Source organism: Stegodyphus dumicola, chromosome 12, assembly GCF_044657685.1.
Source record: "Stegodyphus dumicola isolate Sdum_Otavi_A_Nest chromosome 12, ASM4465768v1".
NCBI lineage: Eukaryota > Metazoa > Arthropoda > Arachnida > Araneae > Eresidae > Stegodyphus > Stegodyphus dumicola.
In genome coordinates, this window is record NC_140779.1 from 117,824,046 (window position 1) to 117,849,642 (window position 25,597).

The 25,597-nt window shown below is 31.2% G+C and overlaps 1 protein-coding gene across 14 annotated transcripts in view; it reads left to right on the forward strand.

Annotated features, from left to right (window-relative positions):
* The window catches only part of LOC118200861 (ecto-NOX disulfide-thiol exchanger 2-like), a 113,001-nt gene that overhangs the window by 59,916 nt on the left and 27,488 nt on the right, over positions 1-25,597 (forward strand). For 4 of the 14 annotated variants that reach the window (XM_085806884.1, XM_085806881.1, XM_085806880.1 and 1 more), the window contains exons 1-2: positions 3,574-6,187; positions 22,674-22,772. In XM_085806884.1, coding sequence (XP_085663010.1) covers positions 3,769-6,006 — 2,238 coding nt within the window. In that variant the 5' untranslated portion in view covers positions 3,574-3,768 and the 3' untranslated portion in view covers positions 6,007-6,187; positions 22,674-22,772. The other 10 variants (XM_085806882.1, XM_085806879.1, XM_085806888.1 and 7 more) reach the window with 7 other exon arrangements.

The window sequence follows — 25,597 nt, forward strand, 5'->3', positions numbered from 1 at the left end:
TGCCCGGGATTCGAAACCGGGCCCTTCACTGCGGTAGTCAGAATCACTAACCACTATCCCGTTTGGGAGTAAATAAAAATGTTATTTACATTAGCAATGTAGCAATTAAACATAATTATGTCAATGCTTGCGAGTTTGAATTTATGTGGTTTTCTGTCGCGATAAAAATTTTTAAATGTCATAAAACCTCCATAAAATTAATTTCTGCATTAATTTTATTTTCTGTTTGACGCAACTATTATTTGTGACCGTTTAAATGTTTTATTTTGCAGTTTTGTGCTTGAAAGATTGGAGTGGCATTATGTTTTCATTAAAAGCAAATCAAAGTCTAACATGGTAATAAAATTTCAGGAGTATAAATACAGTGATAAAATAGCTTATAACTATTGTTAAAATAAAAAATAGTTTGTGAAGTATTAGGAAAGTGTTTAATAGTAAGTTAAAGTAAGAAAAAAAAGATTATATAATTAGCTTCTAAAATAAAAAGTTATAAAACAATTTACGTGAGATTTATTGTTTAATTAAACTTTTTCAACGTTGCAAAAAAATTAGTGTTATAGGCGAGTTAAATATTGGATAGAAAATGAATTTTTGAATAAATTAGTGGAAGAATTATACAAAAAGGAAACACCAAATCTCTCATCGATAGCTGAACTTATTTATTTTCTTATCTTGATTTTATGGCGAAAGACTGTATTGCTATTGTCTAGCCTTTTCATACTTTCTCCTTTTCAGTGCCTGTTTCGACAGTAATGTAAATTATAGCTGCTGAATTTGAAGTAATAACCTTGTTTTTATACAAAGTCAAATTTTTGAATAATAAAATAAAAGCATTAAATATAAACATGAAAATTTTATCAATACTTTTTTTTTTTTTACGACGGGCTCTTCCTTTCTAGCATTGACCACTCCTAAGGCGAAAGTAGTGGCCATTTTATTCTGGAGGCACCTAATAGGCAGCCACCGTTACCTACTATGAAGGGACAGACAATTTTACATCTATGCCTTCTCCGGATTCGAACCCGTTCCCTACATTATCGCACTCCACTCCCCTAACCACTGTACAGTCTGGGAGGCTCAATACGATTATAAAACTGCACGTCCGAGAGCAGCCTTTAAACACGAACTTTGGGGTAAAAATTTTCAGAAATTTGAAAACTGAAATATATTTAACAAAATCTCTTTCAATCTTCGTGTGCAGTAACTTTGCTATACCAATCTTGCTAAAGATGTGTTACAGTAGACGCAGACGTTAAAGTGATCACGTTTCATGTTATTATTCAGATATCGGTATCAAACTGCCGAAGTCTGGCCGAAACGTAAACGAGAACGTAGGTAAATAACATTAGGTGTGTAAACGGAAATCTAGGTACATTGCTTATTTTGTCAACAATTCGGTTAATATTAGCAATTATTATCAAATAATTTTTTAACTGAAGTAAGGACGCCATATAGGGTCAAAATAGACTATAAAAATTGCCTAGGGTCAGAAAATTATCACAAACGAAGGGATTATGTCTCTAAACAGCTTGTTTTAAATTTTAGTCAACCATTTAAAATTAGGGAAAAAAGCAACCTCAGTATGGCTTCGATTTTCAATAACTGTGTCGATTTTGAGGATGATCCGACAAAAATCACTTTTCTTTAAAAGCAAATGTTTTCTTTCGAATTTTCAGTTTGATAAATCTGAAAAGGTTCAGATTTTAACGATCTAACAAAAGAAGTTTTACGCCATCGCTGAACTGGCTGTTTACTACCAGTTTGCTGTTGCAAAGAATATGTATTTTTCTTTGGCTCTTTGGTATAGACGTTCTTTGGCTGTTGCTCTCACTTATGCTAAACTCATTTCTTTTTGGCTTTATTATTCAATATAATTTCCTTCGCACATACGCCATGTACAATTCAACAGCAAAATTACAAACGTTTTAAAAGCAGCATATGTTTAGAATTGCCAATGCAGTGTTAAGTGTTGTCATAAAGTTTTCTATTTTTCAGTACTTTCTCAGTCGATTACATCAGTGTTCAGATTTGTTCTTGCAAAACTTCTTTTGTCTTTTTAGTATTAACGTTTGGTGGATTAACTTTATTTAATAAATATAATGTTCTTCGCTCTTACGCAGCATAAAATTCAACATCAAAATCACAAAATATTTTAAAAAGCATATCTTTAGACTTTCCGATATACAGTCTTGCGTGCTGGCGATAAAAATGTTTTATTCCGTACAGTGTTACCACTGCTCGGTTTGAAATCGTTGAGTTTGATAATGAAAAATTCATTAAAATTTTAGAAGATGTGAAATAGATAATAAAATAAATTAGAATTTGGTCCAGGTGCAAATCCTCGAGTAGAAGACTACGTTATTCGAAACTGGATGGCTCTAGGTACCTTCGTTTTTTCACAATGCGAGAATACATACATTCAGGGAGATTCTTCATTATTTCATTTCTTTAAATATAAAACAGGGTGATAATGTTTGGTATCAACAATTTCAAAAGTGATTCAGACACGCCATTATTTACACCGTATTATTAAAGTGATACGCCGCGAAATTCCGTTTCCTGATTCATAGCCCATTCCGAACTACGCTCTTTTGGGCTAACAATCTCGTGAACTCTCGAGAGCATTACATGCTCTCATCCAGTGGATGAGGGATGCCTTCTGAGTATTATTCGACGTATGTTAAATAATTTTGAGAAATATTTTAAACAGTTCATAAATGAACTATTGAGTTAATGACTTTATCAACACTTATTAAACAAAGCAAAGTCCTAGTAAAAATTCCGTTAAAGTATTTATTTACATGTTTCTCATTGCATTTATGTCAAATTACTTAAATTCCAATATTATTTTGATGAATTATTCATCATCGTGAGATCAGGCGAGCGGGGAGGCCAAGCTGTAGGGAAACAGCGGCTGATCACACGTGTATCGGTAAAAGTTGCTCGTAACCTGTTGAACGCCACGAAGAATATGGGGAGGTGCACCATCCTGCATAAATATCGTGTCCTGGAGGCAGGGGCATAGCTAGAGGGGGGGGAAGAGGGGGCATCTGTCCCCAAGGGGCAGAACCCAAGGGGCGCCAAACTGATGTTACGATATTTTAGAATTAAATGTTTTCCATCCTTGGCAAGCAGTAGGGGGCGCGAAATCTTCAGTTGTCCCTGGGCGGTGAAAACCCTAGCTACGACTCTGGATGAATATTTTTTTTTTTCTCGTCCTTTAATGTTATCCCTCGGTTCGTATTATCAAAATAGACGTGGACAAACTTTATAACATTAAGGAGCACCTACTGTAAAATGTTTGACGATACTTTAGCGCATTTCTCGGCTAAGCGAATAAATAATTATGTCGAAAAACTGAAACCTCTTATGTTTGACGCTGAACAAATATTAACTTTCAGTTTTAGTGAAATTTTCAGTTTTATGAAAGAAAACAGCTTTTCGTTTCGGTTTTCCGACAGTCTTTTCAGTTTCTTATTTCTCCAGGCGATCAACTTCTCAACTCATTGGAAAGTGGTGCCATTTATACGTTAATCTAGAGCTGTGAGAAAATTGATAGGTTAAAAGGTGTTGTCTTTTATATCTGAATACTTTCCCTTTTAATATTAATTATCGTAAAATTAAATTTGTGTGTGGTGGCTATAAAATTTTTAGATTGTTCGTTATTTTTAATCATTTCAAATCCGAAATAATGGTAGTTGTAGTTGTATGCCCTGTTGTCTAGCCGCCATATTTACTGTAGATTTCTTTGTTTAAAATTTAGTAAAAATGGAAGCAAATAATAGTAACAAATCGCGTGTACCATATACTGATAATACATCAAGAGATGGAACATCATCAGCAATTTCTAATAGTCAGTGGCATGATAATCACAGGGAACATAGACGTGATCATGGTAAAAACCGGGATCGTAGCAGGGAGAGAGAATGGACTAGGGATAGAAGTATTTACGGGAGAAATAGAGAGCACTTTAAGGAAGAAGAAAATCGAGAAAGATTTAAAGAAGAAACACAGCAGCCACTGCCACTTCCGCAACAGCAGCAGCAGCAGCAGCAGCAGCAACAACAACCACCACCACCACAACAACAACAACCACCAGCCTCTGTTTTTCCTTCTTATGGGTATAATGCTCCTGAACATTATAATGTTGATAATCGCAGAGCAATGTCTGTATCTACTATGAACTCGTGGCACAGTTTAATATCTGCTATGAATTCATGGCCAGGTATGACTCCTTTAGATGGTATGGGCATGAGTCAAAATTTACCTGTTAATCCTGCTGCATCAGGTATTCCAATGACACCAGGTATGGAAATGGGCACTACTTCCACTTCAGGTATGAATCCATATGCGTATATGGGTGTGGGAGCAGATAATAATATGTTTGGAATGATGGGAATGGGGAATTTTTGTCAGTATGGTATGATGAATGGTCAGGAAAATGTAATGATGCCTCCTGTTAAAGAAATCATACATTTATCTAAAAGTGTTCTTTATCCACCAAATCCAAATGCACCTCCGCCAACCACACGAGACAAACCTCTGGGCTGTAAGACAGTTTTTGTGGGTGGTTTACCTGAAAATGCCACAGAAGAGATTATCAAAGAAGTATTTGAGCGTTGTGGTGAAATTCTTACAGTGCGTATGAGCAAAAAGAACTTCTGCCATATTAGATTTGCAAGTGAGGCCTTTGTTGAAAGTGCTATTTTTTTATCAGGTTATAGAATCAAAATTGAAAATAAAGATGAAGCTGCATATACTGGAAGGTTGCATGTTGATTATGCACAAGCAAGGGATGACCAGTATGAATATGAGTGTCAGCAGAGGGCATTACAAAGAGAAGCTCGTCATAGAGAACGTTTGGAACAAGAATATTTTCGACCGCCAACACCCCCACCTGTAGTCCATTATTCAGATCACGAGGCAACTATTTTAGGTGAAAAATTACGAGGGGAGGATACATTCCAGCAAGCTGTCTTTATTTTAATAACTTGGCTAGAAAGAGGTGAATGCAGTAAAAGAAATGCTGGATTTTTTTATTCAATGATTCAGAGCACAAATAGTCATGTAAGAAGGTTAATGAATGAGAAGGCAAAATATGAGCAGGAGCTAGAAACTGCAAGGAAGATGCTGAAGCAACAAATGCAAGGCATTTTGCTACAGTTTAATGAAATTGGGAAAGTTTTCAATGCTGCTAGTTTACAAAAGGTTTGGGATCATTTTACTAAAGCGCAAAGGAAAAACATTGAAATGTGGAAGAAACAGACAGAGGAAATTAAGAATGCTCATGTTGAGGAGGTATTGAATGATCGTATTGAAGATGAAATGGAGTTGAGTGATGATGAGAATTCAACTAAGAAATCTCAGGAGGAATCTACTGATGATCAAAAAGATGCCCTTACTGAAGAATTGAATAAATTGCGTGAAGAAAATGATTCTCTTCGTTGTCAACTGGAAGCATCACAAAATGAAATGATGCTAATACGCACTGAAAATGAGCAAGAAAAAGATTTACGAGAGCGACATTTGCAAGCTATGCGGCAAGCTCTTCAAGGATTACAAAAAGAAGTTCTTTCATTGAACCAGAAACGGAATAAAGATGAAGCAGAGTTGAAAGAATTGCGTGCTTTTAAAGTGAGACGTCGGGAAACTTTGGATAAGGAAGATGATCACAGAGATAATGAGATAGATCATTCTGATAAAGATCATGTGAGAGATAGCTTAGTGTATGGTACTCCCAGTTCAAGTTCTAACTTGACATTAAATGTCACTGAAATGGAGGCTCGTTTAATTGGATTGGTATCAACATTCCTTAATGTGCATCCTTTTGGTGCTAGTATAGATTACATATGCTCTTATTTGCATCAGATAGATTGCACAATTAGAGCCCGAGATGTTGAAAGTTTGATGAAAAGATTTCCATTGGTTTTTAAAGAGGAATCTACTGGCATAGGTGCTAGTTTAGAGAGAAAGTGGACCTTTTGTGGCTTTAAAACTGAAATTTGACAGATGTCAATATTTTCTCCCCAGTCCTCATATTTTAAGGTGGAATTTTGATAATTATATTGTACAAAGAAAATTCTAAAATCATTTTATCTTTTTGGACTGGAATTCAGAACTAAATAATTGCACATAAATCAGTTGTTGAAATCTCAGAATACATTTGGTGTCTACTTACAATAAATAGGTAAGTTTCTCCCTTTCATATTTGAAACCCATTGGTGTAGTCATTATACAAAATGCTACTCATATTGGTGAGTTTTATTCAAAATGCAAGATGTTCAGAAACAAATTCTGGTATTTGAGGTGAGTCAAATTTGAAAAAGTACTTCAGGCAAAGATGGCTGCTTTGTTATTTTCAATCACTGTTCTAACTACTTTTTTGGTTTGCGATTGTGAGATGTTGGAGTATTAGGTAAATTATTCAAAACTTCAAGTCATGAACTCCAGCAGAATTTGTTTAGATTTTGTGGTAGTTTTATTTAAATTATCTTTCAATAAGTAAATTAAAATAGACTTAACCTGGTAAATCTTCTCTGAAGTATATTTCAACTATACAGTTGGATTGTGAGTATGTTACAATTTAAATTTTTTTTTTTTTTTTTTTTGTACTTACAATTTATTGCTGACTTCAATAATCATATGGTCATTATCTAGAGAATGGTTCAATATAGCTTCAAAATTTGGTAAGATGTGTTAGACTGAAAAGTTGTTTTTATCACATGGGCATATAGAAAAGGTAGATAGAAAAATATAATTCAAATTCTTTTAATAATCTGATGAAATTTATTTCATAAATTTGTCAGGTGAGTTTAAAAATATATTATTATTAATTACTAATGTTGCAGATTCTAGTGTTCCTAGGCAAACATCTTTCTTTTAATTACTTTTTTAACTTTATATTCTATTTAATTTCTTTTTATTTGTAGAATTAAAATTCTAGTTAATTTCTTTTTACTTGCTTACTTACTTTTTCTTTTGCCTGTACTATTCTTTTCACTTTATTTCCTTCTTTTTTAAAATTACTTTTTCCTACTGCAGTATAGTCTTGCAGACTGGGGAAGTTTCCTGTTAGTTAGAAATATCATACTAACAACATATTTAACATAGCTGCTCAATACTTTTAAGAATGAAATTTAGTATTGCTGTTTGTCCAGTTATTAAAAAAAGTTTCTATTCCTGAGATGAAACTTTGGAGTGCTCAAATTTTCAATTTAATGTTGAAAATGTGCGAGACTGAGACAATGTTAAGCTCAGTGTTGTCTTAACACCATTGTGAACACCTGGGCAAACTAGTGTACTGGGACCCTTATGACATCCACTCGCAGATATGAAATTCAAATGGATTAGCATGGGTCCTCTATCCTCATGGGGATTCTTGGGCGAGAGCTCACTAGGCTCGTGCATTAAGGCCATGCATGCTCACTAGGCCTACCTTTAATACTATATGAGTACTTCAGAACCTCTCTGTATTATCTTGAGAAATAGATTTTATTCATGGCTTGTAATACTTTATTATAAACTTTTCTATAGTAAAAAGTTTTTCTCACTTATTATTGGTGTAAGAATAAAATCATTGTTATCAGATGTTCATATTCTAAATTTTCATTTTGTAGGTGAGCCACATTCTTTTACAGGATAATTGTAAATAAATGATAGTGATGGGAGGGTTATGAATTTTTATTGTATTAAGTGGGTTTCTGTTATGCGAACTTTAACTTTTGTTAAGTTTTTCTCAATAGCACGTTGCATGATGATCAATAAATTAAGTTATCTGGAATGTCATTGTGGCATAGAAATGCAATATATTTTACAAAACAACTTGATAAAGGGATTTTTTTTTTTTTTTTTTTTGTATTTAATCTTTTAAACTAATTATAGAAGTAACCAAACAAACACATAAATGTAGACACTAAGCTTCAGTAAATCATTACTAAAATAGCAGGAATTATCCTATTAATATTCTTTATTTCTGAGCTTAATTTTTTTATACTGTCAAATAACTTTTGAATTGAAATGAACATCGAAATTATTTCGTCAAAACGAAACTGTTTAATCTTATTTATTGAGATGCTAATAAATACAATTAACCTAAATTAAAAAACTTATTTTATAAATAAGCTTTTTAAAAGCATGGGACACTCTTGATGGATTTCTAATAATGGCTTTCTAGTAATGCAGCAAAGTAAGAGAGAAAGCTTATTAATTTAATATCTATAAATAGAAATTCAGTGAATATTGTGGAAAACCATTGCTGTTTATTGCTGACCGAAAATAATAGTTGCCAAAATTCATTCCGAGATTTCTTTATACAGAGGAAAATTGCCCAATTTCATCATGATTTGTAACATGTCCATTTTAAGAGATAAACAAAGTCAACATTATTATTTTCAGTTGTAATATTTTTCGGTACTTTTTCGTTTTGCCAGCGCAAATCTCACCAAGCAGACTTTGTCGGTGACAACATACAGTATACACATAAAAAATTTTAACAAACGTTAGTTCTGAGAATTTTTAATTTTGAAGGCATAAACCTTTTAATATGGTTTTAAATTTTGTAAAAAGCCAATAAATTTGTAAAAAGGCATTAATTTAAGAATTTACTATGTTTTCATGGTTCAACATCCTGATTCGCCGAATCATATTACGTGACCCTAAGTGATCTCATATCATGTAAACTATGCTACAAAAATCTAATTCAGTTATTTATCTACATTAATTTCAAGTTAAATCTTAATTTGGAATACAAGTTTAAATGCAAGAATTATTTCAATTCGTACGAATAGTTTACTCAGAAATTATGTAAAATCGCAGTGCTTTACTTCGCTAGTGCATACTCATTAGAATTAATGAATTTAATCCTTGATTTTGCCTTTTCTTTATTTTCGGGTGAGCGGTGTGATTGCACTCTAATTGACTTAATTACCGCGAATGGTCTTAGGGCATAAAATTTAAAAATTCTATGTAATTGTATGTCAGTATTGAAAGAAACAATCAATCTGATAAGAAATGGCTACGACTTGTTTTGGAAATGAGGCGTAAAAGGTTACCAGCGAAGATATTCCATTTGGCATCAGTAGTACCATTGTTGGCGACTTTATCGTTTGCACCGGCAAAATGGTAAAGTACCTATTTTTCTTCGTGTCATGCGTTAAATCTTAAAAAGTGATGGATTTAAAGCATTTTTCCAAAGAACACATCTCGAGGACTGTTAAAAAAACTGACAGTATGGTGATGTTTCGGTACTGTTCTATTGTCAGATTTTGAAATGTATGTGGGTATGCATGTATAGACATAAATATGGATGTATGTGTATACATATATACATATATGTACATACATTTCTGAATCCAGTGCCCGATAACAGAACAGTACCGATGTTTCTCTATTCTTTACGTGGATGAAAATCTAATCTTGCCATAGAAACTGATAGACTTATCTTTGTTCCTAAGATTTAACCATTTATCGTATCCATGTTGTTTCACTAAAAAAATTGCTTTCCCTGTATATGGGTAGCAATTCAACCTGCAGGATACACTAGAGTTGTTGTAAATTTATTTTCACATACATTAAAAAAAATTAATTTACCATGTTGAATTTTCTGGGTTTTTTTTATGTACATTTGAAATTGAATGCAGATTAAGCAGTCTGAAATGACAGGAAATCTATCATATTAAAAAAATTAATATAATTTTTTACACACATTTTTTATACAAAACTCTAAACAAATCACTTTGACTTGGTGATAAATGAAAACAGGAGTGTAATATAATTTTTTTGTACACATATAAAACACTAAACAAATCACTTTAATATAGTGATAAATGAAAAAAGTAGTTGCTAGGCAGCCTTCGCAAAATGCATAATTATTGTTCCGAGAATAATACCAATGAAAATTTAGTAATTATATGTATAAAATTAGCTCAACACAGAATTTATTGCTGACTTTTATTGAAATACAGTCCAAATTTATCAAAGTGTCATTGGTCAAGACTTCTGAAAATTTTTTTTTTAAATGTAATCAAAACAAAGATTAGCAAAAAATCATATTTTTTATTTTAATGCGACATGCAGTGACTAAAAGCCAACAAACATTCTTGAATGCCATTATTCTGTAGCACAAATCCTCAGTCTACTGAAAATTTCTTGTTCCTGAATACAAATGCATAATGTTTTGGGTAAATATTTTGGAATAAATATCCAACTATTTAACATGCTTAAAATTTTACTGCGAAAAAAGAAATGGAGGATAAACAATTGCATTTTATTAATTTCATTCCAAGAAAACTATGATAGATTTTATTATTATGAAAATGAAAATAACTAATACTAATGTAAAGTAAGAAACAGACTCAGAACTTCTTACTGCTGTAAAATATTTGCTATAATACGAGTAAATAAATGGTTTATTAGAATATTTAGAAAAAAGTATGATTCTGACTTTATTCAGCAAATGCTATATTAATACTGATTGTTACCTGGACATGACATCCTTACTCATAAGTATGAGGATTTATAAAAGAGTGTTTGAAATTTAAAATTTCTTTTATATGATTTTTAACATTTTAATCATAAATTACTGTGACTGCTGGATGATATTAATAGATGAGTAGCACATGTTGTGTGTTTTGGATTTTAATTTCTTGTATCTTGGAATAGCCTTAACCTTCCAGTACTCGCGTATGCGGAAAATTTACAACAAATTCAGTTTTTAATGCACATTTTTCGCATATCGAAGCTGAGACGATTGAAGGTCATTTCTATTCCTCTTTTCTACCCTTCCCCACATCATGGAATGTGCCAACAGTAAGTCATTTGACTTAAACTGGGCTTTTGTGCTAAGTGGCAGCTTTTTCATAAAATTTACGACACACGCATGGTCATGTTTTAAAATTCGGAAAATATTTTCTCAAATATTTTGTAATTTTGTGTTATTAATTGCCATGTATTATTTTAGTTTGAATACATTTGGCTGTGTAAATTTTATATCGGTTTTCATGGCAAAACAATATGTGCAACCAGCTGATTTTGCTCGGATTCTTCAAGAATTATCTGATGAAGAAAAGGAAACCTTTGGATGGGAGAACAATAGCAATTTCCATTCCTTATTTTCTTTTATTTCTATTTTTTAAAAACATTAAAAGTGTGTTTTTGTAACCAGTAAGAAGTAAATTTCCTTGCAGAAGTAAGTAATGCTAAACTTACTTTTTTATCTTACCAATGTTTTCCTTTTTTATTGTCAATACTTGTCTTTGATGAATATTAAAATTAGCTTTGATTTAAAAATATAATTATTAAATAATAAATTTAAAATTTTCTATAATGAAATACATCATTGCATTTCCATCTCACTAACATAAGAACTTAAAAATAATTTACTTATATTTGAATGTGATATTATTTGTATTTTGCAATAAGATTAATATTTTATTTGTTAACAAATTTATTATCAATATTCATTCATTTCTGTTTGTTTTCGTGCCAAAAACGGTAAAATAACAAAGTGCGCTCGTGTAAAATTGCCAAGCGCGCGTGCGGGAAGGTTAAATTAGGTAAGCTTTCATTTTTTTTCCCCTTTAGATAACAACACTCATTGTATAACTGATTAGCATTTGACTACAAGCTTCAGTTGAAATGGTTAGATGTTCAGCATGTAGGAATTAAAATAAAACTTTGGGGGGGGGCATGAATTGTATTATTTAATTATGGAACTTCTGTAATATTTATATATTTATTTAAGACACGGAAAATCTTGCTCTGTCAGTCTATTGAACTGCAGAAAATATAACCCAACACAAATGACCAGTGTTGATAATCATTGGCTTACATAAAAATTAAGTATCAACTTGTTTTTCATGTTACTTTTTTTTGTTGTTGTTCAAAGATAACTTTTTAATTTGTTATGCACTCTAAATTTTCCTTTTTAATTTAGTTAATTCTACTTTCTATTCAAAAAAAAGTAAATGGCTTATAATCTTTCTGAAGTACATCATTTCAGAAATAACCACTGGCTGTATGATTCTTATATAATGCACATGCCACATGTACTTACTTAATGGCAGAAGTGAAAACAAAATCTTTTATCCAGGTAATGAAAAAGCCCAAATTTTTACTATACTTTGTCCTTCTATTGAAATCAACCATGCTTAATCGAACTCATCTCATGCCTGCCTTTAGGGTATCCCAAAATTAATGCAAAATTTGAATTAAATAAAAAACACAGTCTATTTTTCTTTAAATTGTTATTTTTTTATTGAATTGTAAAGTATACAGGATAGGGCTATGTATGAAATAACACATCAGGCAAATGGCCTTCATGGCTTTGCTGGCGCATAATGTACTCGTTTGTCAAAATTTTCCATGACCATTTTGCGCAAATGTGGCTGAATTTCATTGATGCAGCGTTGAATTTATTCCTTCAATGCGCGTTTGCATGTGTGCTTGTTGGCATAAATTTTTTACTTTAAATAACCCTATTAAAAATCCAGTGGTATTGAATCTCATGATGAGGGGGCAGTTCTTGGTGCCGAAATGAGAGAGTACACGGCCAGGAAATGTTTCGTACAGTAATTGTTTCGAGAGAGTACACGGCCAGGAAATGTTTCGTAGAGTAATTGTTTCACGAGCTGTATGGCATATGGCACTGTCTTATTAAAACCACATGTCCTCCACATCAATATCATCCAATTTAGGCAAAAAGAATTGTGTTATTGTGCCGCGATATTGAGCATCAGTAACATTCACTGCTTGACCAGCTTCATTTAACAAAAAAGTGTGGTTTAATGATGCCTGCAGCCCAAAATCTGCACCAAACAGTGACACGTTGAGGATGCATTTGTTTTTTGACAATCACAATTGGGTTTACTGAACCCCAAATGTGGCAAATATAGTTTTTGTAATGTTAAATGCTGTACGAGACAGTAACTGTCATTTTTACTGACAATTTAAACAATTACTGTACGAGACATTTATTTTGGTCTTCTAAATTTTATATAAAAAACTGTATTGTCTGCCGTCTCTCTTTTTCTTTAAATATCAAAATGAAGATGAATCTTCATTGCATAGCATTTAGTTCCATTCAGTTATGTAAACTATATTCTAAAAAGTTCTAATCTACAAGAAAGATTTCATTGTGTATTTCTCTTTCCATGGGCTTTGCTGTTGAGATATTTTGTACATCATGTAAAATAGTGATAGTTTGCACAAAAGCTACAGAAAAGTAAACATGTAAAGTCTTGCCCTTTCTTGGAAAGTGGGGGAGAGTTAAATTTGGATGATATATTGAAATAATTGATCTTGGTGGATCATTATATGGGATGTAAAAATAAGATGCCATAAATGAGAACACATTTATAATTTTTTTGTGTCAGTGCAGTATATTAATTGTTATAAAAGAAAGTCATTATAGCAAGCATCAGCTGTATTATAACTTGGTTGCACAGTTATAGTGAATTTTCTCTACATTTGAATTTATCCCCTTAAAATTACAAAACTTCTTATAACGTACTACAACATTATAAAAAAAGAAAGAAAAAAACAACTTGGTGTACTATTATATTTTATTAATAGCAGTGGAGATTCAGTTTGCTCTAGATGAAAAAAAACTCATCACATTAAAGCACACGGGGACAAGTATCATAGGTTAATATTTATTATGAATGATGAACTGCTGTAAATTTCTTTTGCAGAGGGGACAGCATTCACTCCCCTCATATTAGATATACTTTGTTAAAAACCCACTCGCTCTTTAGAATGATTGAGATATATGTCTGATATATATACAGAGTTACCAACTCCCCCGATTTAGGCGGGAGACTCCCGATTTTCAACCGTTCTCCTGCCAACCCGATTTACAACATATTTCTGCAGACTTTCTCTTATTCTTAAATTTTCTCCCGGTTTTTATGTAGCTTGGCTAAATACTTCTTTATTTGCATCGCCAGAAATGTGATTTGGGGTGTCTGTAAACACCTGGTTTTTCTCTAGACTGTGAAGAAAACCAAAGTAGTTTCATCAGTGAGAAATTATGGCGCGCTTCTGCTTTGTGAGTGAGAGTACATGTCCGAAAATGTCATACCGTGTACGCTCACGTAATGTCCGCACTTTTTTTAACTAAAATTATGTTTACTAAAATGCTGGTGCGTACACAGATTGTTCAAATGTTGCGCTTTGTCTCGTGAGTAATTTTAGGTGTAAATTTCATTTCAAACAGCCAAGTTAAGTTCTAAGTGGACGAAAATGGCATAAGTAATAAAAATATCAAATTTTAAGTGTTTTAATATGGCTACCTAAAATTTACAAACTTACTTTCTTGCATCTACATATATAATATAAATTACCTCGTTTACATTATCACCACTCGGCGTGTATTAGTTCGCACAGAAGCACAATATAGAGGCACAAATTAACCAAAACTTGCAATTTTAATATTTACTTTTACACTAATTAAGTAAACATTGGTTCTTTTAACATCTTGCACACATTATTTAAAAAAAAAAAAAATGTTCTGACGCACTGTATGAAAATTTCGGTTAGTTATGTCTGCGTGTGCGAATGTAAAATCTTTCGGCTGCAAACAGTAGCATAAAAATTACACAAGAAGGCAAAACAAATGCATATTCTTTAAAGATGTTTATTACTGAAGAGAAAGAGGCAATGTTAAGAAAAATATATTAGGTAAAATACTCATGTACTTTTCAAAAATTGTTATACAGATCACTCCTTCTAATATTTCCTCAAGGAAATATAATGCATTTGCGATGTGTAACTTTATTTCGCACGGTAGAAGGGCCGATGTTCTCAAACGTGTTTGTACACAAAAAACAGGGACAGCATGAGTTCTCTTAAAAAAAAGGAAAAGTTAATTTTTTTCTGTTGAAACAAAAGATCAAAATATTATTAATGCAGAATGTTCTGTTTGCATTTAAGAATTAGTAACTGAACGTTCAGATATTAATTAGTAACGATTTGAAGGTAAATCATTATTAGAAATATATTTTTATCATTTAAAAATCTTCTTGTCATTGAAGTAAATCTCCTGATTTCTAAAAAAATTGTTCCTATTTTTGAGTGTCGTAGGTTGACAAGTAAGTATATATATGTATTTCGTGTCGGACTGCGTCCTAAATAAATAAAATGAATATGTATTTCGTTTTTTCCATTAAAAAACTAAAATTAGATTTGGAAGGTTTTAGTTATTTTAGTTATTTATTTTGTGCTGGACTGCGTCTTAAATAAATAAAATGAATATGTATTTCGTGTTTTCCATTAAAAAAACTAAAATTAGGTTTGGAAGGTTTTAGTTATTTTATTTTGTAAATACAAAAAATTATTCAATATGTATATTTAATACATAAAATTTAGTTGCACATACTTGATTTGGTAACTAGCCCCTTATATTTGGTTAGAAATTTTTTTGCTTCATTTTATTGTGAATTTCATTGGAAACTGCAGGAGAAAAAGAAAAACATTTTTTTCTGTGAAAGTCTTTTGATGCTACAGTAATTTGACTGTATTCAGTTTCAAAATTTGTGATATTTGACATCATTTTTAATTTTTATTCAGATGGTTGATTTCCTGTCTTTAAATACAGTCAAAAGTCTTTAATCCAGACATCCATAATCCAGATCTTAAAGCTACAAACTTTCTGCGCATGCGTAAAAGCATAATGTGTTTACGCATGGCATAATACTTCAACGCATGCACACAATACCTTTATGCATGCGCGTTTAATGTATAACGTACGGTATAAGCTAAGCTAAAATTATCTAAATATCTATTTCAGTTAATGTTGCAGATTGCGTTGTTCCTTAATCTTCAAATTGGATCCGGCTTATTATTTTTTGCAGACTGTTTGAGCAATTTTATAAAAGTAAGCTTGAACTTTCGATTATGTCAAAAAGAATTTCCGATTCTGGAGCTGCCAAAGGATCTACAAAGTGAAAGCATGTGTCGATGCCCATCAAACAAAAGGTGGAATTGCTGCAAAAAAGATAAAGGCATATCCTTTGTTTCTCTAACCATTCCGAAATCTGTTTATCAATTTCACGCTGCTCTGCCGGGGGGGGGGGACGCTGCAGCGCATAATGAACTGAAAGTTGATCTGTCAGCGCTATCCTTATCTTCAGGGCAGATGTTTTTATTTTATTCGGCTTATAATTCCTTACTAAATGTAGTATTTCATCTTGATGTACTCCATCTTTGATATGATTTAAATCAAATTCCTCATCATTATAAATATAACGAATACACATCAAATAGTTTTCTGGTTGCAGTTTTCTAATTTCGACTATGCGGGATGTATGCTTTACGCATGTGCGCGTTGAAAGAAATGTTTAATAAAGTAAACAAATAAATATTAAGCTTTTTGTTTTGTAAATTTTAATACCCTTTAGATCATAATTGCTCTTTATTTCATAAATTACGGTTTCATATTTTCAATTTTATAATTTCTGCATGCCATCTTACCAGATTTAAACTGCTGATCTATAATCCTGAAAAACCTATAATCCGGAATCGCCGAAGTCCCGACGAGTCCGGATTAAAGACTTTTGACTGTACCACTCAATGATATTCTTTTATGATTTACTAGTGTTTTATTTATAATTTTGTTACAACTGATGCGCCGAAAGAATTTTCACTCAAGTAATTTATAAGTTCCTGAAGTCTAAAAAAATACATTATTAATATTCTCATGAAATTTTATTACTTTAAAAATTGGTTATCATGCAAAAATATCATTAAACTTCAAATATTTTTCATTTTTAATTAACACAAGTATTATTATGTGTGGGCTATGTACCAATACTGCAGACCCCCTATGTTCATGACAATATGTGGATAAGGTCTATATTTTGGAAAAAAAAAAAAAAAAAAAAATATGTGGATCAAATTTTTGCTATAATCTGCTCATCACGTAATCTCTTGATATGGCATACCTTTTTCCGAATGATTTTGTTTTTAATTGTGTACAATGTAAATATTTCACTCTTTAATCTGTGTATGGAACCCATGAACATGATTTTCAATTTTATCAAATATCTTGGTCATTTTGTGTTGTACACAAATCAAATTTTTTATATAATTTTATGTTGAGTATAAAATTTTCCTAAATATATAAACATATGGACCAGAAAGAAGCGGGTAAAAAATTCAATTTAATAATCTAAAACATTTTGGGGTACTTATATATTATCCCATTGACTGTGAAATATACTTATATATTATCTGTCAAACTGCATGATTTAGCACCAGTTATGAATAAGCATGATGTAACAACATACTTATAACATCTACACTTTCATTTCATGTAATCCTTCATAATGTAACTTCTCAATAAACCAACTTTTCGTTTTATGAACTAAGATATAAATTAGATATTATTGCTCTATTTTCCATTAAATTTAATAGGACAAAAATGATTAAAATTTGGGGCCTGCCTTCTACAGAACAGCAAGCAGTGAATTACTTTAAAAAATATCGAAATCCTACTCTAAAAAAAGGATGGATGCAATAGGTCAACTGAATATGTCTAATGAAATATGCAACATCTAATCATCTAATATGTATCTAAATATGTAACACAGTAGAAATAGTACCTGTACTTCAGTAAAATTGAAGGGCTTAGCAAATAGCAGAAATTGGTTAAAATCATTGTATGAAGCATGAAAACCTAGGAGGTCAGATAGTGACTGCTTATTAAATAAATAGGGATTAGTTCCTTTAGAATTTCTTAGGAATGACTGGCACAACTTTGGTGGGATCGCTTCCAAATTTTATGGTTTGAAGGAAGCCACCTTTCATGATTGACAGAGAACTGCTTAAGTACCCATTTTTGTAACAAGAAATATACGTTTATATCCAAAAATTGTGAAAATAAAGGCTGTGTAAGGACTTTTGAGAACACTGTATATATATAACATACATAGAGAGAGAATTTTTTTAAGTGACAAGATTTTAAGTGCTTCTTTATGTGTGGAGAAAGAGAAAGGCCTGTGTCCTCAAATATTTTCAAATTGGAAAGTGTTTTTTATTTAATATAAACTACACAAATTTTTAAGTAGAATATAATGAGATTGGGTACTCACTGTTTATCTCGTGTGCTACCATTGAATTATGAAAGTTACAGAGATCCCGTTAAAACTGCAATCACCGTTCATGCAGAATTCTGAGCCACACTGTATCTGCAACTCTTAAACAGCCTCTCTCTCTCAACAATCCACCAACTAACCACTGTAGCAAAAGTATTCGACTGCTTTGCTTTTGCACTTTCAGGGAAAGGGCTTTCATCGATTTCTATTATTTTGTCAAGCTTTACAATTTTACTAAAAGCTCTGTTTATAATGCTATGAGTGCAAACTTTCTGCAGGTGATTGTTTCAGTCTATTACTGTTTTGTTGGCCATAGCCATCTGTTTTCTTCCCCTTGCAACAGATAATAATTCTTTCGACCAGTTGTAAAGGAATCGAAGTTCAGTCATAATGTGATTTGCAGCCCTCAAACTTTTTTTTCAAAGTGCAAGTAAAAAATACAGCAGTGCATTTAATTTAAATCCTTTTTTATAAAATGAAAGATGACTTATTGAGAATCGATCAAGGTACATCAAATGATAGCACAAATGTTATTAAGTGGGTTGTGACGTAAGGCTTATCCATAACTCGCACTAAATCATGCTACTTGGCGACTTCATGTTAATGGGATAACACATAAGTGCTTAAGACTGTCCCATTTATTTATACCTCATGTTTGATTAACTATAAATTTTCTTTTTTTTAAGTAAAAAATTAAGTGCTTATGACATGCTGATTCGACTAAATAATATCAGTTTGATGTTGTAATTTAATGTGGAGGGGCATTTAAATACATTTAATTTCTCTAGTCACATACATGTGAAAGTGTAGCACATATGAATTATGTACGTAACAAATTTCATGTAGATAGTTTAAATTTTGATCTCAAAATCATTACTGTATAGCAATATTTAAATGAAAATTTAATGACATAAAATTGTTGCATAAATATATATGTAAAATGTTGTATTAATGTAATAGAACAGGTTTGAGTTATAATAAGTAACCAAACATGCGTCATTTAAAGTTCTTACATTAGCGTTTTTCATGAATTCTGTATTTCATTTTCTTCATTGATTGCTTGTTGTTTTCTACTGTAAGCTGATATACTAGGATGCTGTAAGTAGTAAATATAGAGGAAAGGGATAAGAGTTGTGTGTGGAAATAATAATGATAATAAATAGAATGTAATTTTTTTTTACAAAGCTTATGAAACTGTTCTGAAGTAACTTGTTTGTAATTTCATCTTTTGATATTTATATTAATTTTCAAAGAAATTTATTGGTGTTATTTCTCTGTGGCTTTATAATTTATGACATTAAAAAAAATTGACTAAATTTGGTTAGAACTACTTATTTTTCCCATGATGGACATTAAAAAAATAAAAAAATGATATTTTATGTAAAATTGTGTCTATTTAAAGTGAAGCTGAGTGTAATGAATTTGATTTAAAGGTCTTTGACCTTGAAAAATTTTATTTTTTGTTGCTGATTACTTTTTAAGACATAGACTGATACTTCCTGAAATATATTCTGTTTTCCAATAATTTTATCTGTTATTATAATAATTATTATCTGTTATTATAATAATTAATGGAAAAGTAGTTAGAGCACCTTCTATCATCATATAAGTTTCTCAGCATCTTGCATTCAGATAAAATATTTGTATCTCATATTTCGAGTATTTTGTGTACTGGATTATTATGTAAGCATTACATCTTGTAATTAGTTATATTAAGTTTTTAGTGTTGTAATATTGGTAAATTTTGGTGTATTAAAAAACCAAACGTAACATTTTCAAAAATAGTTGATCTCCAAAATCATGATTGTCTAATTTATATCATTTAATGCAATATCTATTTTCATGTGAGAATTTTGAAACTGAACTGGATTATGTAATTTTTTTATTTATTTCAGTAAGCAATCAGGTATTTTTATTCATTTTTTTTAAAAAAAAGTTTCATTATATTTTATGTTATTTTACAAAGCTGCAGTAGAACAGGTGAGTATAGTAAGTAAGTATAATAATTTCATTAAGTACATAAGTATCTAATAAATATGTAAAGCATATGTAATTATCAGACAGGAACTATATATACTTTACATCAAAAATAATCTGCAACCCTAGAAACATTATTCAGTCATGAATAAATTTAATATGGGTAATGATGATACAAAGAGAAAACTATAAACTGGGTAGCACCATTATGTCCACAACAGTTATGTACTGATATAATGTATGTTCCTCTAATAATGTGTAAGATTAATTGGTTTGACATGCCAGTTGCTGTTATATGAAATTATCTATTACTCATACAAAAATGTGAATCACTATTTGTGATATTGCCATTAGGTATTTTATAATTGCTGAACAAGTTAATACACATTGTGAGAAGGCTTAACCAGTATCCTAACTCACTTGGGGAAAGGTTTGGAAATATGACATGTAGTTGGAGGGTTGTGACACTAAACATGCTTTCTCTGGAAATGGGAGCAGTTTGTGATTGTGTAATTTCATGCAAAAAGATGTCCTATAGTAGGCACAATACGGCAGGTTACAAGTTTGTTGCTGATATCTTGATCTGTTAAAGTTAAGAAGGATCACTCAAGGTGATTGCTGATTATAGGTAGTGACTGTCGGAAGGATAGCATTGAATATGATAGATGTCATCTACGGTAATACAATGTGACAGATTTGGCTATGCACATCAGATTAAATTTTGTTGTTAGTGAATAAGAGTTAATGATAGTTGTAACAGATGTCAACAATGGCGTCTTGTCGCTGCCAATCTTCTTATAGCAGTGCTTCATAAGATATCAAAAAAATGTGGGTAAGTTGTTCTTATGGCAAATAGCAAGTTGTTTGTGGCAGCCCTCCCTTTCAAAAGATGTTTTCACAAAATGGTTACTTTAAGCTTATCATCCGGCCACCTACTGACTGCTGTAGCAATGGGCTCGGCCGCAAATCCCAGGGAAGGCATTTGTAATTGTCTGTCCCTTCTTAGAAGCTGAAAGTGGCCATCTATTAGGTGCTTCCATAATGAAATGGCCACCACTTCCAGCCCCTGTAGTGGTGCAAGGGTAATGGCTATTAAATAAAGCACTTGGCCATTTTTTTAGGGGGGGGGAAAGCTTGTCATCCTGCTCTTTGTATGATGGTTACAAGTGTACTCTTGGAACCGCTAATAACATCTGACTGAGTCAGTACTTCATTAAGTCTGTCATTACTTGGTCTAGACTGATTCTTTAGAAATGGTGACTGATTATTGTCTTGTAAGGTTTTCTTAATGAGACATTTCCATTTGCTAATTTTAACGGTGTTATAGTTAAAAATGGCAGGGCGGCCAAACATTGTTTTATGAGGTTCTGGTTTCTTGTATGCTGTGCATATTCTAAAGGTACATTTTCCATCATCTGCTTGTTAAATTCAAGATTGTTGAAATACTTTTCTATGCAGGTGGACTTTTTTGACACATGGTGTGTGTGTTTATTTATATGGCTTTTATATTGAGCAAACTGCTTCCACAGTTAAAATCTTGTTAATTATTTGTTTGTTGTAGAATAAAATTTTTGTTTTTGATGTTTTTGATTTTGGAAATTAAATTTATTATCACTTTTTTTGCTTTATTATAAATCATTTTATTTTATAAGAAATAACGTAATATAATGTGCATAACATAATTAAATAACATAATGGGCCATCCCTAGAAAATGTTTGTATTGTCAAATGATGATTCTGATAGAATTATTTATAAATCATTAGAATTTGTATATAAATATGCCCCCAAACCTACAATGGTAAGAAAAATATTTAAAATTCTCTACTTATTTTCACATATTATATTCTCTACTTCTGATTTAAAGAAAATATCAAATCAGCCATTTCATATCATATTATTATAGCATTTTATTATTAATATGTTACATTTTCTAATTACAAACAAAAACATAATATTAATATCAATGGAATGTAATGGTAAGTTGGAATTAATGGGTCAAAGAGAATGGTTTGTTAGGACTGAAAGAGTTTTTATTTCATTGATTCATTGAACGATGGTCTGTGGGCACCTGGGTGTTCAAGAGTTAATAGTCATTTTTATTAACTTAAATTTTATTTCCTAATTGCTTTTCATTTTGGAAAACATATCAGTAACCATTGTGATTAATGACTACGGAGCCTGGCAAAGTGAAAATTAATTTAAAAGAATCCTTGGCCTGATAAACTTTAAGAACCACTGCCTTATTTTATCTTTCCTGCTAGGCATTCAATATATATAAATTATTTGAGTTAATTACAGTTAAGCAAAACAGTAATCCTTTATTGCAAGTTCATGTAGAGTTAACATTTCTTCATTTTTAAAGTTTTAATATTATCATAATGTTTTCTGATGATTCTAAGGTATATTTTTTATAATTAATAACTGTAAGAATATTTGAATTTTATTTCTCATAGTCTTCTTTAAAATACATATAAGAAACACTTTATGAAAAGAAATTTTTTCTTATACACTTTGAGATGAATATGTTTTAATTGAATCATTTTTTATCTGCAAAAGTAGGCAATTGATATATTGTGTTACATATTGTGCATTCTTTGCTTCAGTAGCTTTGCATAGACAACATCTGCCAAGGATAACAGCTTTGGAAATTGGGCAGTTCTCTACCTATTACCTCCATACAAAGTGGACTTGTGACTGAGATTCAGGTATGTTCAGGTCAAGTCTTTTATTCTGTAACTGATGTGATAAGATGGTTATATGTGTTATACATATAATAAGGTAAGTTTTGTTTTCAAAGTTTTTGTACTGAGTTCTTGCATCTCCATAAGCGTAATTATCACACATGAATTGTGCATATTTTTAAAGTCTCGACCAAAACATAGAATATCTGCAGAAATACTTTTTGCAGATAGGTAAACTGTTAGCAAACTGATAAACTTTCTTCAAATTATATTAACTCGTAATGCTGTAAATGTCAGAATCGTCAGTTAACCCTTTGGGTATACATTTATTTGAAAATGTGTTTGCACTTGGAGGATATTTAATTTTGTGGGCAAGTAAGAACAGTAGATTTTATGCGAGAATCAATTTATTTCATATTATTCATATATATATCCACTTTTACATAATATTGAAATAACTTTAGGCAGTTAATATTACAAAATACTTTTAAACAAATAAACTCTGGTTATAATAAATAGCAAATTATCAATAATTTTGAAGCGTGTGATACTTTTCAAAACACATTGGTAAATGCAGTGGTACTTTGCATACCAGGTAGTTTCCTTCCTAATTTGGTGTTGAAAACAAACATGGCGCCTTTTCTGTGAACATTCCTTTGATTTATTGTTGGAATATATTTGGGGAAGTGCATCCAATTTTTCACTTGCAAACGTTGTGGTGTATTGCCACTTATAGGGCGTGCACGAGTTTTATAATTTGGCAATGTGTTTTTCGCCAATAATTCTTCAGCAATATTCAAACAAAAGGAAGCAAAGCCTGTTTTAGTTGTGTTGGTAATTTTAGAATGCAAAATATATGCATTATAAATGGCCATATCTAGTAGATAAAAGAACATTTTCTTATATCGCTTTACACATTTCCTCATAATAGAGAAGCACGATAGTAGTTGATCATGTTTATCAACTCTTCCCGTACCTTTATTGTAATCCATAACACATGATGATTTTATAATATTCTTGATATCACCATCTTTTGTTTTTTGTTTTTTACTGGTGTCTACAAAATCAGCATTTGAGTGTTGTGTGCTATGTACGTAAACATCTTGTCTATCTTTCCATTTGTATGCTTATATACCGTGACAGGATACAGTTTTTACTTCTCCTTTATTCATCTTAAGTGAAGCAAGTAACTTTTCTGTATTCTTCTTGTTTTTCTTAACTGTTCCAATGGCATTTATATCATACTTCAGAAATTTTAGACACAGTGATGACGATGAATACCAATTATCCAAGTACAAGATGTAGCCTTTATTTAAAATAGGTTGTACCATTTCCATGACTACACTTTCAGAAGCAGGTATATCACTTTACATTATTTTATTCTGGCGGACATAGATTGTGAATCGTGTACAGTAGTTAAGTGAAGATTGTTAGAGTTTAGAAACTTTATACTAAAACCTGCTCTTTCACTGGCAATAAATTGAATATAATTTATTCAACCTTTGAATTTCGTTAGTGATTCATCAAGAGATACTTCATTATTTGGAGTATAAAGGTAACAGAATCTATTGTTCAGGTAATCTGCAATATTTTAATCTTCCTTATTTTTCATCTTTACTTAGTTTTTCATTATCCATAAAATGCAAAAAACGTGAAATATAAAAAAACCTATTACATGGCATAGTTTTTGCAAAAACTGGAGTACTTATAATATGCTTTTTTGACTAATGTTGCCAACTTTGCTTTCTTTACTTGAGACATCAAGATACACAAAGCAGTATATACTTTTATTTTGTCAGAATTTATTAAGAAAGCACTTTTTCCCCCAGAAACCTTCTTTTTCTATTATTTGCCTAGGATACCTGTTTGTCTCTTCTACTGTGATATTCCAAAAATCTTCATTTAAAACATCTGCTAAGTGTCTTTTATGTCTTCAAATAATTTCACTATCATTATCACTTTCTAGTCCGATACATTTTTCATCATTTTCATTTTGAAATTCTTCTTTATTGCTTAAAGGATCATTATAAAATTCTTCATCAGATTCAATATCACTACTTTCATTAAAATTGTCATTATCACTTTGATAAAATATATTCTCTATTTCTGTGATTATGGGGTTGTGTATCCCAAACAAGGTTCACCAAACTAATGAAATTATTTGTTCTGTTGCAACAGATACACATTACTTTGAAATAAACCAGAATGAACTAGCTAAATCTCACCTCAGTTTCAATGACGTATCAAAATGTCATTTAAGTCTTTACCCAAACAAATGCATGATGTACTGATACATCAAATGTAGCTAAAGGGTAAATATCGTCTCAGTTTGAATGATGTATCAGAATGTCATGTGCGTCTTTGCCCAAATAAATGCATGACGTACTGATATGTCAGATGTAGCCAAAGGGTTAATATGATTATTGATTGCAGCTATAACTAACTTTCTAAAAGCTGTTAGAAATGAACTTTCTCTTTTACAATCAGTTTGTGTTAGTAATGTCATTTACATAGCAGTATATTGCTAATGTGAAAATATATGCATTATTTCATTTCTGAACTCTTTTCTTTCTTAGTTATTTTAAACTATTGCTTGTGGTCTCTATAATTTTGAATCCTGAAATAGTTTTAAATAATTTTACATGCTAAAGCTGGCTTCACCAAATGAGGTTATTAATAGGAATGAAAATTAGCAGAAAGAACTCATGTAGCATATGAAAAATTAACGGGATGCATTTCTAAGATCTGACCATTTAGTATCAGAAGAAAGAACTATAATCAGTAGGGTGGGAGAAAGTCACAATTTAAAAAAAATAAGATAAATTAAATTTTGTAAATTTTTTTTCTTC